At 36.9% G+C, this 13,553-nt stretch overlaps 1 protein-coding gene across 1 annotated transcript in view; it reads left to right on the top strand.

Annotated features, from left to right (window-relative positions):
• Nucleotides 1-13,553, top strand: part of LOC107601218 (septin-9-like) — a 32,097-nt gene that overhangs the window by 7,970 nt on the left and 10,574 nt on the right. The window contains exon 2 of the mRNA XM_016293309.1: nt 880-957. Coding sequence (XP_016148795.1) covers nt 880-957 — 78 coding nt within the window. The remainder of the gene's footprint in view (nt 1-879; nt 958-13,553) is intronic.

Here is a 13,553-nt window from a genome sequence, read left to right as displayed (position 1 = left end):
TGCTTTCTGGCAATGTGCCGCTTCAGATTCCAATATGAATCTTTACTAACTCTCCCTCTCAGTTTCTTCTCCCTGCTCATTCTTAACTTAGATTTTTTACTTTACATTTATGTATAAGGCTTGCAACTTCGTTGAAACAATATCTGAACTCCATAACTGCTCTACTATTCTCGATCTCTACAGATTCTCGATCTCGAACAAACAAATCACCAAACGGCATTCTGGGTTGAGCGAGCGGCGCTGAGCGTTTTGAGCGAGCGGAGCGGAATCTTCAGAAAGGCGCTCTGCGCTCTTAAAGAAATATTACCACTCCGCTCCCCGCTCCGCTCTCACTCCGCTCCGCTCACATGCTCTGGTACAACAGTGAGCGCAAGCTACATTAAAGGGATTATTACGTTTTGAATATGGATATTTTTCTTTAAAAAACGCATGTTTTGGACTGAAGCATGCAACACCCGCTGACTGCCATTAAACAGCTTGAAAGATCAAAGACCATTTTTAATATAACTCCGACTGGATTCGTCTGAAAGAAGAAAGTCATATACACCTAGGATGACTTGAGGGTAAGTAATTTATGGGCCAATTTTCATTTTTGGGTGAACTAACCCTTTAAGGGTTTTAGTGGCAGCACAGATTTCAAAAGAAGCAGCGTTTGATCTGTCTCTGTGTTTGTGACCCATCTGACTTGATTTTACAAACACATGCGGCACATAATTGCGTGGGCTGAGCTTCATTGCTCTGATGTCTGTTCCCAACACATCTGCTTTCCTCTGCTCCATTTCTTCTGGACACTGTGTCCTATACATCTTGCTCTATATCCTTCATCCTATAATCAGATCATTCTGAAAAGTGTTTCTGTTATGTCTTCTGTGTTGACAGGCATTGCGAGGTCCACCAGCGGCAGGCTGAGGAGGCCAGAGAGAGGAGAGGCAACAAGTCCTACTGGTACTGGTTCTGGTAAGTGTTCACATTCACACGCAGGTTTGCTATTGTTCATTATTGTGATACACAGATCGGTGGTTGTCCAAAAAGCTGTGCATCCAATCAAATGGTACAGTGTTTCGGTAGAAGCAGCCAAAAATTGAGGTAGATGCCATCCTGGACAAGTTATGTGACAAAAAACCATGGACAATCCTATCCAAAAAAGAAAAAAGAAAAGAAAAGAAAAGACACATACAAAAAACTATGTTAGATTCAGCAAGGATTAACATGGTTTATGCTGTACACAGTATATTTTGTGTGGTGAATTATTGGAAGATGAAAATTTATTTAATGTAAATATAATGTAAAAGACATTTGAAAACCATGTTGTTCATTTCATAAGTTAGTCATTTATAATAGTAAATGTTTAAAATATTATTAACATTAATACTACTACTACTACAACTATTATTATTATTATTATTATTATTAATACCAAAAACACCAATAATAATAATTTGTATTTAGTTTTATTTCTATTAGGGCACATTAGAACTTAAGTATGCATTGCTAAAAGCATTCGCTGCACCAGACATTAGGCTCTGAATTATGATTGACATTGCTTGTAAACAATGTCAGTGCTGTTTATGGAATGCTTGCAGATACACATACAGTTAATGGAAAAAAAGGCATTTAGATTCACATTCATAATCGTGTTTCTTGCTAAAAATATAAAATATACATGAAATGAAATCAATCAATCAATAAATACATACTTTCAATTTTAGTTTAGTGGTAGCTGGAGAAGCCTTGAGTAGCAACTCTGCAGACACACATAAACACAAAGACAAAACAGATCTATAGATCTTAATTCATCTTTGTACATATTTTATCTTAAAAAGTGATTCCTGAACAGTTCTTGCATCATTGTGTATGACTGTTGAATGTTAAATCAACAAAAAATCATATTAACATTTAAGTTGTTTTCAAACAACTGTACGATAAACAATTTTGATGTCCAGTGAAATACAATATTTTATCTTAAAAAGTGATTCCTGAACAGTTCTTGCATCATTGTGTATGACTGTTGAATGTTAAATCAACAAAAAAATCATATTAACATTTAAGTTGTTTTCAAACAACTGTACGATAAACAATTTTGATGTCCAGTGAAATACGGTCATATGGAACCAGTAGAGAACATGTCATACTGGTTAATGATAAATAGACCCAAATGTGTGTTTTTGTAAAGAGTAATTGAGTTTTTAAATGTGTGTGCATGTGTCTTGGGAGACAATGGTTACAGCAGCTGTCTATTCGGGTTGTTTTCTGTTTAAGAAGGTTAAATATATCTAGAGAGAGAGAAAAACCACAAAGAGCATGCAGCACAGTTATTGTGCATCTGTTGGTGCATTTTGGAAGCGTTCACTCTCACAGTGGACAAAGCAAATGACTTCTGATGTTTACATTTATGGAAGTGTGACTTTGCACATATGTGGTTGGGTGAGCATTCACACCTTGCGCGCTCGCTCGCGCGCGCGTGTGTCTGTGTGTGTGTGTGTGTGTGTGGTGATATCTCACCACTAAAGCATCCTCTCTCAGTGGGAAGCGCAGTCTGCTTTTGCACTGTCAGCACGTCTACATATGAGGGCTGGTTGAAGATCCAGAGATCTGCTTGTCAAACTTCACAAACAAAGCATACACATAAACATATGTTCACAAATGACGCACACAGGAGAAAGAATGCTAATTAAAGCAAATGTTTGTTTGTGTGCTGTCCAGGCGGTCTCACATTTAAAACCCCAGTTTTACTCTTACATAAAACAGAAAACTGATTTCCTCACACTGTGTGTGTGTGTGTGTGTGTGTGTGTGTGTGTGTTTGTGTGGTTACAAGTATGTGCATGTGCATGTATATTTTGGTGTGTTCATGTGTCAGCCATCAGACAACATAAAAAATAACCTTTTAGAGAAGAGGCATAAACTTAACTGTAAAAAATATATTTATTTTAAAAAATATTTAATAACATTTTTTTTGTCTTGCATGTTAAACTTACGAAGGTGATATAGTAAGTTTTTTTTCTTCAATATATGTTCTATTGCATAAAATATTGAAATTCACAGTATGTACTGCATAGATATAAACGAGTTATATTTATTACTATATGTGACCCTGGACCACAAAACCAGTCATAAGTCTCACAGGTATATATGTAGCAATAGCCCAAAATACATTGTATGGGTCAAAATTATCAATTTTTCTTTTATACCAAAAATCATTAGGATGTAAAGATATTTTGTAAATTTCCTACCGTAAATATATAAAAACTTCCTTTTTGATTTGATTTGATTGATTTTTAATATGCATTGCTAAGAACTTCATTTGGACAACTTTAAAGACAATTTTCTCAATATTTTGATATTTTATTTTCATCCTAAGATTCCAGATTTTCAAATAGTTGTATCTCGGCCAAATATTGTCCTATCCTAACAAACCATACATAAATGGAAAGCTTATTTAAAAAAATTACCCTTATAACTGGTTTTGTGGTCCAGTGTCACATATAATATTTATTATATATTATATGAATATTGTATATAAAATATATTATATGTTTATTAGAACTTAAAACACATATTCTGCATGACCATATTCTACATCGCTAATCCTACCTGAAACCTAAACTTAACAACTACCTAAATAACTATGAATAAGCAGCAAATTAGGAATTTATTGAGGCAAAAGTCATAGTTCATGGTTTGTTATTAATGAGAATTGGACCTTAAAGTGTAACCATGTTAATATATATACAGTCCATTAGAATATGTATTTTTGCATAGCAAATTTGGCCTTGGAAGAAATTTGTGATGGTGAGATTATAAGTCTCTCTGACAAACTGTTAACTCTTAAATGGCCTCAGGCATGTGGCTACATTTACGGTTTTAAGAATATGTATCGTTTGTATTGACATTTGGTCACTGACTTGCTGTAGAAAATGTCAGCATGTTCTGTCTTTATGTTATGCACTCAACAAATATGACATGTTGTTGGTTAGAAAGTACATCCTGGCGTCTGTTAGTCAAAACAAAGTCCAAATGACTGCTTAAAACAAGAGATATTCAGCTAATGTGTGTGTAAGATGCCAGAAGTCCTTGAAGCTGTATTTAAAGCACACTGTGCTAAATTTCTTTGACTGCTCCAGTGTTATGCTAAGAGCGACACTCTGTGACCATCTGTCTGTCTGTCTGTCTGTCTGTCTGTCTTTCTGTCTGTCTGTCTATCTATCTATCTATCTGATGTCTCTATCTATCTATCTATCTATCTATCTATCTATCTATCTAAGTGTCCATTTTGGAATTGTTCAAGGCCATTTCACAATTCATGAGGGTCACACTTCTCAGGATGAAAAATACAGAAATCTTTATGAATACAGAAAACTCCATAAAAATATGGCCAGCAAATGTACTGTGTTACATGGTGCTTTACCCATATTTAAAATTCTGCATTTGACTTCCATTGAGTTGTAGTGTTTTAGGATTGAAGGAAATGTCCTTAAATTTAACGGAAAATGTACTGATAATTTTCTGCCAGGAGATTATCCTTTTTTTCCCTATGAATTCTTCCCATCCCTGATTATTTTTTAAACTATTACTTTCAATTATTTACTGATCAAGCCTAGTGATCACTTAAGACCACATTTCTGAGGATTTTAAACAGCATTGTTGATCTGTAAACTCTTCTGAATGAATATGCTGCTAGCAAAGCCTGTAGCTACAGTAAGACTGTGACTCAACCTCCCTTTGAGGTCTATGAAATGTCATGTGTTTGGGAATTTAAGGCTGTGAGTCTGGCAGTGAGTGTAGATCTATGAACTCTCTCATAGAGGCAGTATTGTTCCCGTGTTAAGAGGCCTGAGGAGAGAATGCTTTACAAATCACTACTAGCACAAGATATCTGTATATTGACATTTATCGATCAATTTGATTGAATTTGCTTTATTTTCTGTATTATATACATCGATATGGATATTATTGATAAATATCTCATTTAACTCGAGCTCAATATATATAATTTTTTGCTATACATTTCTGAGTCTGGAGTGCCTGATCTGGGCAGACGTACTTCACACATATTTAGGCTCGTCTCCCAGCTGTCTGCTTGCCAGACGACCCTGCAACCCCCCAGAAGAAAAAGCCAAAGGTCAGTCCCACTTCCTGAACAAAGATCATCCTGAATCCAAGTGCTTTCAGACAGGGGTCTGCATTTGCTCTCTTTGAGTAACACAAAGTAAAACTCAGCAATCTGTGTTGTGTGTCTTGGCCATACTTGAAATTAGGAGCGGCAAGCGGCGTATGAAAATGTTTGTCTACGGTCTGAGTCAGTGTTCAGATGTTTGTTTTCGATCACGGGTGTGGTGTCCGTCATGTCAATCTCCTCGGCCCTTTCTCTCGTGACTCACCAGAGCCCTGAAAAAAATCAGAGGGCAGTCCAGGATTCCTCAAGCTGCCGAGAGGAGATATTTTGGGAAGAAACGCTCATATCACATGGCCTTGGGTTTCCAGCTCACACACAATGCTGCCTCAGTGTCAGAGGACGGAGAGAGAGAGCCTTCGAGACAGACAGACACAAAAGAGAGGACAATAAAAGCAAAAGAGCAAGAACGCTCCATATGATCAGCACATGGGCATGCCGTAATTCTGCATCCGCTCATTATTGCGGCACACGGAAGACATTAAATCAAGAAGATTGGGGTAGAGTTAAAGAGAGAGGAGGAGAGAGAGAGGGAGGGAAAAGCCAAAGGAGAGCGAGGGAAAGCAAACAAGGAGGAGAAAGTGTTGGTGCACTGGGAGAGAAAGAGGAAGTCCAACAAAAAAGACTGGAAGAGAGACAGGCTACATGTGGCAGAGGAGGGTGTGCGTTTAGCAATGGAGGGGGACAAAATCGCAGGTAAGCACACCACCATCGGGACGCTTTTTAAAGAGGTTCTCCCATGCTGGAGTCTATTTTCCGCTCTGTTAACTTGCTCTGTAAGATTTCAATGGCAGCGTTTTTGCTTTAGCTGGGATCTGTGACTTGTGTTGGATGCAAAAACTTGCATCTTCACACATGTTTTGTGGTTTAAATTGAATTCATTTAGCTTCTTTTATGACTTTTCCACCAGACAGAGTATTTACGCTGTACTACTCTTGTCCCTGGTGGCGTTGGTGCTGCAGAGCAGCGTGCGTTTGTAAGATTTTCCGTTGACAGGGCTGGATTTTCCATAGGCTTTGACTGGAAGAGAAACCCGCTCATCAGGCTGTGACAACAGCCAATAAATAGAGCTGTGTGTGTGGAAGAAATGCTCTGTATCAGTGCTGTGGTGTACTCTGCACTGTCAGCACACAGGCTTTTTGTAAATGTGTCAGGGACTCTGAGAGCTTCTAGGCCAGAAAATAACAGTGCTGTGCTTCAGCTGTACAGAAAAAAAGTTAATACAGTATATAATATGAGCCTTTATCCTTTATCTGAGTTGACACACCTGGTGCCCTGACAGAGAGCCAGTTCCAGGATAAATACATGAGGAATGACCCTTATGATCTCCATGATCACAAGGTCCCAGATCACTTCTGAGATAGTTAGCCATCAGTCCAGGTGGGTCTATAATGGATTTAGCAGGAACCGGGGAAGAGAAAAGCAACAAATCGAGATGATCTTTTTAGAAATCTGGCGTTTGAATGTTAAATGTGGTTCTAGCACACATACAGTATATATTGTATGTTTGAAGATAATGTATAATGTATGAAATGCATCACAATTAAACTCTAAATTTATTATTTATATAGATTTACTTTTATCAAAAATGACTTTCAATACAGGAACTAGGCCAATACCACAGAGCTAACAATATTCATAGTGCATAATGGCAGGTTTTAATAGAAAGATAAATGCTAGAGCAGAGGTGAAATGCAAAGATGAGAATTGTGTGTGTGTGTGTGTGTATAAGTGACTTTGTTTAAGGTTGTGGAGTGGTTAAGTGCCTGCATAAGAGGCATGTCTTCAGTCACTTTTTGAAAGTTGTTAGGCCGATCATTTGACCAGAGAGGAGCAGAGAGGGTGAAGGTTTTGGAAAGTGACCGAGTGACTTGCTGTGATGGAATTTTACAATTTTAGGGACATGCAAATTTTACAAATTCTTTTAGGTTTATAGGATGTTGAGTTAATGGATTTAATAGGTTGATTTATATTGTATTTGAGCAATGAAATTAAAAGGCATTCAAAAGACATCATTTTTGCTAACGAATGTGCCTAATTTCAAAGGATTCAACTCATTTTGAAGGATTCGATCACTTTACTCAAGCCTAAGCTGATAATGGAATCAGAACTTAATCATTTCATTTTCATATAGTTTGGCTTTTTTTGTTTTGCTTGTTTGATGGCATTCAGAAACAATACTTAAGGACTGTAAATCTATATAATATTGTGATTAAAATGACTGCGACTATACATTTATCTGCATATTATATTTTTATATTGTCAGGATATGGTTAGGTTTAGGGGTAGGGCTCAAAAATATCTATAAAACAGTGAAATATGATAGTACAGTATAGCAGGGATTTGTGGTGATTTTTACATTTCTAAATCTGTGTATAGATAAATACTTTGTTTTATATGATGTCATTAGTTCCATATTGTGCATTGTAGTGTATACCATACTTTTTGTATGTTTAAACATCGCATGAATACCTACTAATGAGATCAGGCTGGACAAAGAACAGTCTTTACAAAAAAAGGACACACCATTGTACAGTTTTGATAATACCAATGTACTATTTTGTTAGTGGAAATCTAGTGAGTAGTGTAAGAGCAGAGCTGAATGAACTAATTAATTTAGAACATTGAATCAGGGCTGTGTAGACGGATGGACAGACTGAGAGAGAGCGAGAGAGAGAGAGAGAGAGCGAGAACGGGTGTGGTGTCCGTCATGTCAATCTCCTCGGCCCTTTCTCTCGTGACTCACCAGAGCCCTGAAAAAAATCAGAGGGCAGTCCAGGATTCCTCAAGCTGCCGAGAGGAGATATTTTGGGAAGAAACGCTCATATCACATGGCCTTGGGTTTCCAGCTCACACACAATGCTGCCTCAGTGTCAGAGGACGGAGAGAGAGAGCCTTCGAGACAGACAGACACAAAAGAGAGGACAATAAAAGCAAAAGAGCAAGAACGCTCCATATGATCAGCACATGGGCATGCCGTAATTCTGCATCCGCTCATTATTGCGGCACACGGAAGACATTAAATCAAGAAGATTGGGGTAGAGTTAAAGAGAGAGGAGGAGAGAGAGAGGGAGGGAAAAGCCAAAGGAGAGCGAGGGAAAGCAAACAAGGAGGAGAAAGTGTTGGTGCACTGGGAGAGAAAGAGGAAGTCCAACAAAAAAGACTGGAAGAGAGACAGGCTACATGTGGCAGAGGAGGGTGTGCGTTTAGCAATGGAGGGGGACAAAATCGCAGGTAAGCACACCACCATCGGGACGCTTTTTAAAGAGGTTCTCCCATGCTGGAGTCTATTTTCCGCTCTGTTAACTTGCTCTGTAAGATTTCAATGGCAGCGTTTTTGCTTTAGCTGGGATCTGTGACTTGTGTTGGATGCAAAAACTTGCATCTTCACACATGTTTTGTGGTTTAAATTGAATTCATTTAGCTTCTTTTATGACTTTTCCACCAGACAGAGTATTTACGCTGTACTACTCTTGTCCCTGGTGGCGTTGGTGCTGCAGAGCAGCGTGCGTTTGTAAGATTTTCCGTTGACAGGGCTGGATTTTCCATAGGCTTTGACTGGAAGAGAAACCCGCTCATCAGGCTGTGACAACAGCCAATAAATAGAGCTGTGTGTGTGGAAGAAATGCTCTGTATCAGTGCTGTGGTGTACTCTGCACTGTCAGCACACAGGCTTTTTGTAAATGTGTCAGGGACTCTGAGAGCTTCTAGGCCAGAAAATAACAGTGCTGTGCTTCAGCTGTACAGAAAAAAAGTTAATACAGTATATAATATGAGCCTTTATCCTTTATCTGAGTTGACACACCTGGTGCCCTGACAGAGAGCCAGTTCCAGGATAAATACATGAGGAATGACCCTTATGATCTCCATGATCACAAGGTCCCAGATCACTTCTGAGATAGTTAGCCATCAGTCCAGGTGGGTCTATAATGGATTTAGCAGGAACCGGGGAAGAGAAAAGCAACAAATCGAGATGATCTTTTTAGAAATCTGGCGTTTGAATGTTAAATGTGGTTCTAGCACACATACAGTATATATTGTATGTTTGAAGATAATGTATAATGTATGAAATGCATCACAATTAAACTCTAAATTTATTATTTATATAGATTTACTTTTATCAAAAATGACTTTCAATACAGGAACTAGGCCAATACCACAGAGCTAACAATATTCATAGTGCATAATGGCAGGTTTTAATAGAAAGATAAATGCTAGAGCAGAGGTGAAATGCAAAGATGAGAATTGTGTGTGTGTGTGTGTGTATAAGTGACTTTGTTTAAGGTTGTGGAGTGGTTAAGTGCCTGCATAAGAGGCATGTCTTCAGTCACTTTTTGAAAGTTGTTAGGCCGATCATTTGACCAGAGAGGAGCAGAGAGGGTGAAGGTTTTGGAAAGTGACCGAGTGACTTGCTGTGATGGAATTTTACAATTTTAGGGACATGCAAATTTTACAAATTCTTTTAGGTTTATAGGATGTTGAGTTAATGGATTTAATAGGTTGATTTATATTGTATTTGAGCAATGAAATTAAAAGGCATTCAAAAGACATCATTTTTGCTAACGAATGTGCCTAATTTCAAAGGATTAAACTCATTTTGAAGGATTCGATCACTTTACTCAAGCCTAAGCTGATAATGGAATCAGAACTTAATCATTTCATTTTCATCTAGTTTGGCTTTTTTTGTTTTGCTTGTTTGATGGCATTCAGAAACAATACTTAAGGACTGTAAATCTATATAATATTGTGATTAAAATGACTGCGACTATACATTTATCTGCATATTATATTTTTATATTGTCAGGATATGGTTAGGTTTAGGGGTAGGGCTCAAAAATATCTATAAAACAGTGAAATATGATAGTACAGTATAGCAGGGATTTGTGGTGATTTTTACATTTCTAAATCTGTGTATAGATAAATACTTTGTTTTATATGATGTCATTAGTTCCATATTGTGCATTGTAGTGTATACCATACTTTTTGTATGTTTAAACATCGCATGAATACCTACTAATGAGATCAGGCTGGACAAAGAACAGTCTTTACAAAAAAAGGACACACCATTGTACAGTTTTGATAATACCAATGTACTATTTTGTTAGTGGAAATCTAGTGAGTAGTGTAAGAGCAGAGCTGAATGAACTAATTAATTTAGAACATTGAATCAGGGCTGTGTAGACGGATGGACAGACTGAGAGAGAGAGAGAGAGAGAGAGAGAGAGAGAGAGAGACTAGAGGAATGGAAAACAGGAAGTGGTGAATAAGAGAAACAATGTAAGAATGCACCTTAGCCTGGATATATGCTTTTTAATTGAACAAAGGTGTGAGGGGTAAAAGTGCCGTTTAATGTTTCCCACTGTTCTAGTGTCTTAGGTCACATCAAATTTTCACAACCCAAGGTTTTGTCCACTGCAATTTTCGGGGATAACGCAGATGAAAGACTGACGGAGGACATATTTCAAATTGTAGTAGGCCTATCATTTTCATTTGTGTCGGATGAAAAAACACAAATGCACTGAAAACGATGTGTGATGACAGAAATATTCAGGACTATATACAGCCGTCCAAGTAACCATAATGCATTGGTCACAGCATTTAACAGCAAATGATTCCTTGAATACATGCACACACTTGTGTCACTTCCTCAAAAAGCAACAACATACTTTTACAGCATTTGACTTGATTGAGCATCGCTTAACAGAAAACAACAGATTGCATGTCACAGTTGACCTTTGTGGCTTCCTTTCTTTTGTATTTTGATCAAGAAAGATGATAGAAAACAAAAGCATTGAACACCATAAAGAATGACAGGGTTCACAGTAGGGCTGTACAATTAATCGAATTTCTAATCGCAATTACAATTACAGATGCCACAATTACATAATCGTTCAAAGCAGCAATTGTTCATAGTCCACTTATGTTATTCTGCATGCTTAAGATGCTTTTTTTTTCTTTCTACATGTTTTTTTAAGGGTTTTTCCATTGTTTTAATTTTAGTTTTAGTATAACATTATAATACCATGCATATTTTTTCCTTTTTATTTCAAGAGAAACCAATCCGATGTATAGTTGACATTTGAGGCTTAATACTATAGAAAAGCAATAAAGGTTTTTCAGTTAGTGTTTTCAGCTTGTTTATTTTTATATAAAAATATGGCATGCAGTTGCTTCAAACAAAGGTGTAAACATCATTCATTTAATCGTAAATTAATAATCACCATTATAATTTCAAAGGAATAATCGACAATTATGATTTTTGTCATAATCTTGCAGCCCTAGTTCACAGCCATTCATAAGCCAAACAATGAAATATAACGATGTGCCTGATCTTTTCGAGGGATGGTGTCAGGTCTAGTCTTGTCTAGAAACTGTACTCCTGCTGTATTTTGACTCACTAAACATGTTCTGTGTTGGTCAATGTTGTTCTTTTACCCTCTCCCTTCCCCTTTTTCATCATTTTTCAAGTATTTGCAGGACTACTACAAACACTACTCATTGATGACTCAAATGTGTCAGTGAATTATATTTTGAAATCAATTAATCAGAAAGACCCACCCAAACAGAAAACCGCCTGTGTTTAATGATTGCAATTGCACAACAATCAGTGTCTGGCACATACAGAATTAAGACTGAACCTATCATTTTAATTACTCTCAAGAAGATCTTTGTTCTCAATTTGCACTTGAGAGAAAAGAGAGTTTTCATGTGTTTTTACACTGGCAGCAAATCTGTCCAATTTTTTTTTTTTTTTTAATGTGTCACTTGTAGTTTGGACATGTAAGCACATGCAAAGACATCTCTTATTTGTGAATTAACTCTGATTTTCAAAATTAAAAGACCATAAGAAGATCTAAACGTCAGGGCATGAAAACTTAAAGGGGTCATATGATGTTGCTAAAAAGAACATTATTTTGTGTATTTGGTGTAATAAATTGTGTTTATGCGGTTTAAGGTTAAAACATTTTTTTTACACACACTGTACATTATTGTTTCTCTATGCCCCGCCTTTCTGAAACGCATCGATTTTTACAAAACTCATCGGTCTGAAAAGCGAGGTGTGCTCTGATTGGCCAGCTATCCAGTGCGTTGTGATTGGCTGAAGACCTCAAGCGTGTGACAGAAATGTTACACCCCTACCATACTGTGATGCCCTGTCCGGCCGGAGTGACGAGACAAAAACATTAAAACCCATTATAAACGAGGCATTTGTTGCATCCAGTGGGGACATACAGTAATTACTGATTATAATGACTTAAGGGGCGGTCACACTGCACTTTTAGTTCCGTTGACTTCCATTCCATTGACTTCCATTCACTTTGGAACGCAGCGTAATGCGAAATTTTTCGCATGAGCTTGCGTTTCCAAGTTCAAGTTTGGTGAACTCTGACCTGCGAATTCGCATCACGTGAAGACGTAGTGCAGAGTCCTATTTTATATAATACATCTTTAACAGATTATAAAAATCTAATAAAAAAAAAGCTGCATGGTTTGCGGTGCCAATGGAAACAGGAACAGACGATATAGAGAGAGAGAGAGAGAGAGAGAGAGAGAGAGTACAATATAATTACCATACACAAGAGTATTATTATAAAATTACTTAATGTTGTTCGTTATTTTATATTTATATTTTCAGAATCATTTTAAAATTAATGTTGCACACCTCAAGAACTTGTAAAACGACCTATTTAAAGGGAAAAACTTACAGCCCTTAAAAATGTAATATGTTCAGTCAAACCAAAATTTATTCGGACACCTTGAACATTTCATTCATTAATAGTTTATTCACTATAGTTAAAAAAATGGTAATAAAATATGACAGAGCTCCTGAAAGTACTCCTTGTGGTGATCCTCATCCAGCCGAAGCTCCTGAAGCTCTCCACGCTCATTCCTAGTCCGTAGAATAGGGTGAACTCACATGCTTCTCCTTTCCAGACGCTTTCGACACCGTCACAAAAGACACAGTACAAGCACATTGGAATCCATGTTGTGATTTTTTTATTATTATTATTGAATCACTCAAATTCAACACTTTACTGTAGCCAGTGGGTGAACACAAAGAAAAAGAGATACAAAATTACAATGAAATAAAGAGAAAAGAAAAAAATCAATCAATAAATAAATTACATAAAAACATGTAAATGTTTACATACATTAATACACTTAACAGCTTTCTTGTTTATCAAATTGTAAATAGATTTTAGGTATTGTATTACTTCTGATTTCAAAATGAGAAACAATGGTTTATAATTGCCGTACTTGCATTTATGTATACTAAACTTTGCCAGTTCAAAGTCTAGTATCTAGGGCGATCCCCTTTATACTGTGTTAAACATAAAACCATGTCTGCATTTGTGATCGGAGAAATGACAAACAACAAG

The sequence above is a fragment of the Sinocyclocheilus grahami genome, unplaced genomic scaffold (assembly GCF_001515645.1).
Source record: "Sinocyclocheilus grahami isolate Dianchi unplaced genomic scaffold, SAMN03320097.WGS_v1.1 scaffold302.1, whole genome shotgun sequence".
NCBI classification, from domain to species: domain Eukaryota; kingdom Metazoa; phylum Chordata; class Actinopteri; order Cypriniformes; family Cyprinidae; genus Sinocyclocheilus; species Sinocyclocheilus grahami.
This window is presented reverse-complemented; position numbering and strand designations above follow the sequence as displayed.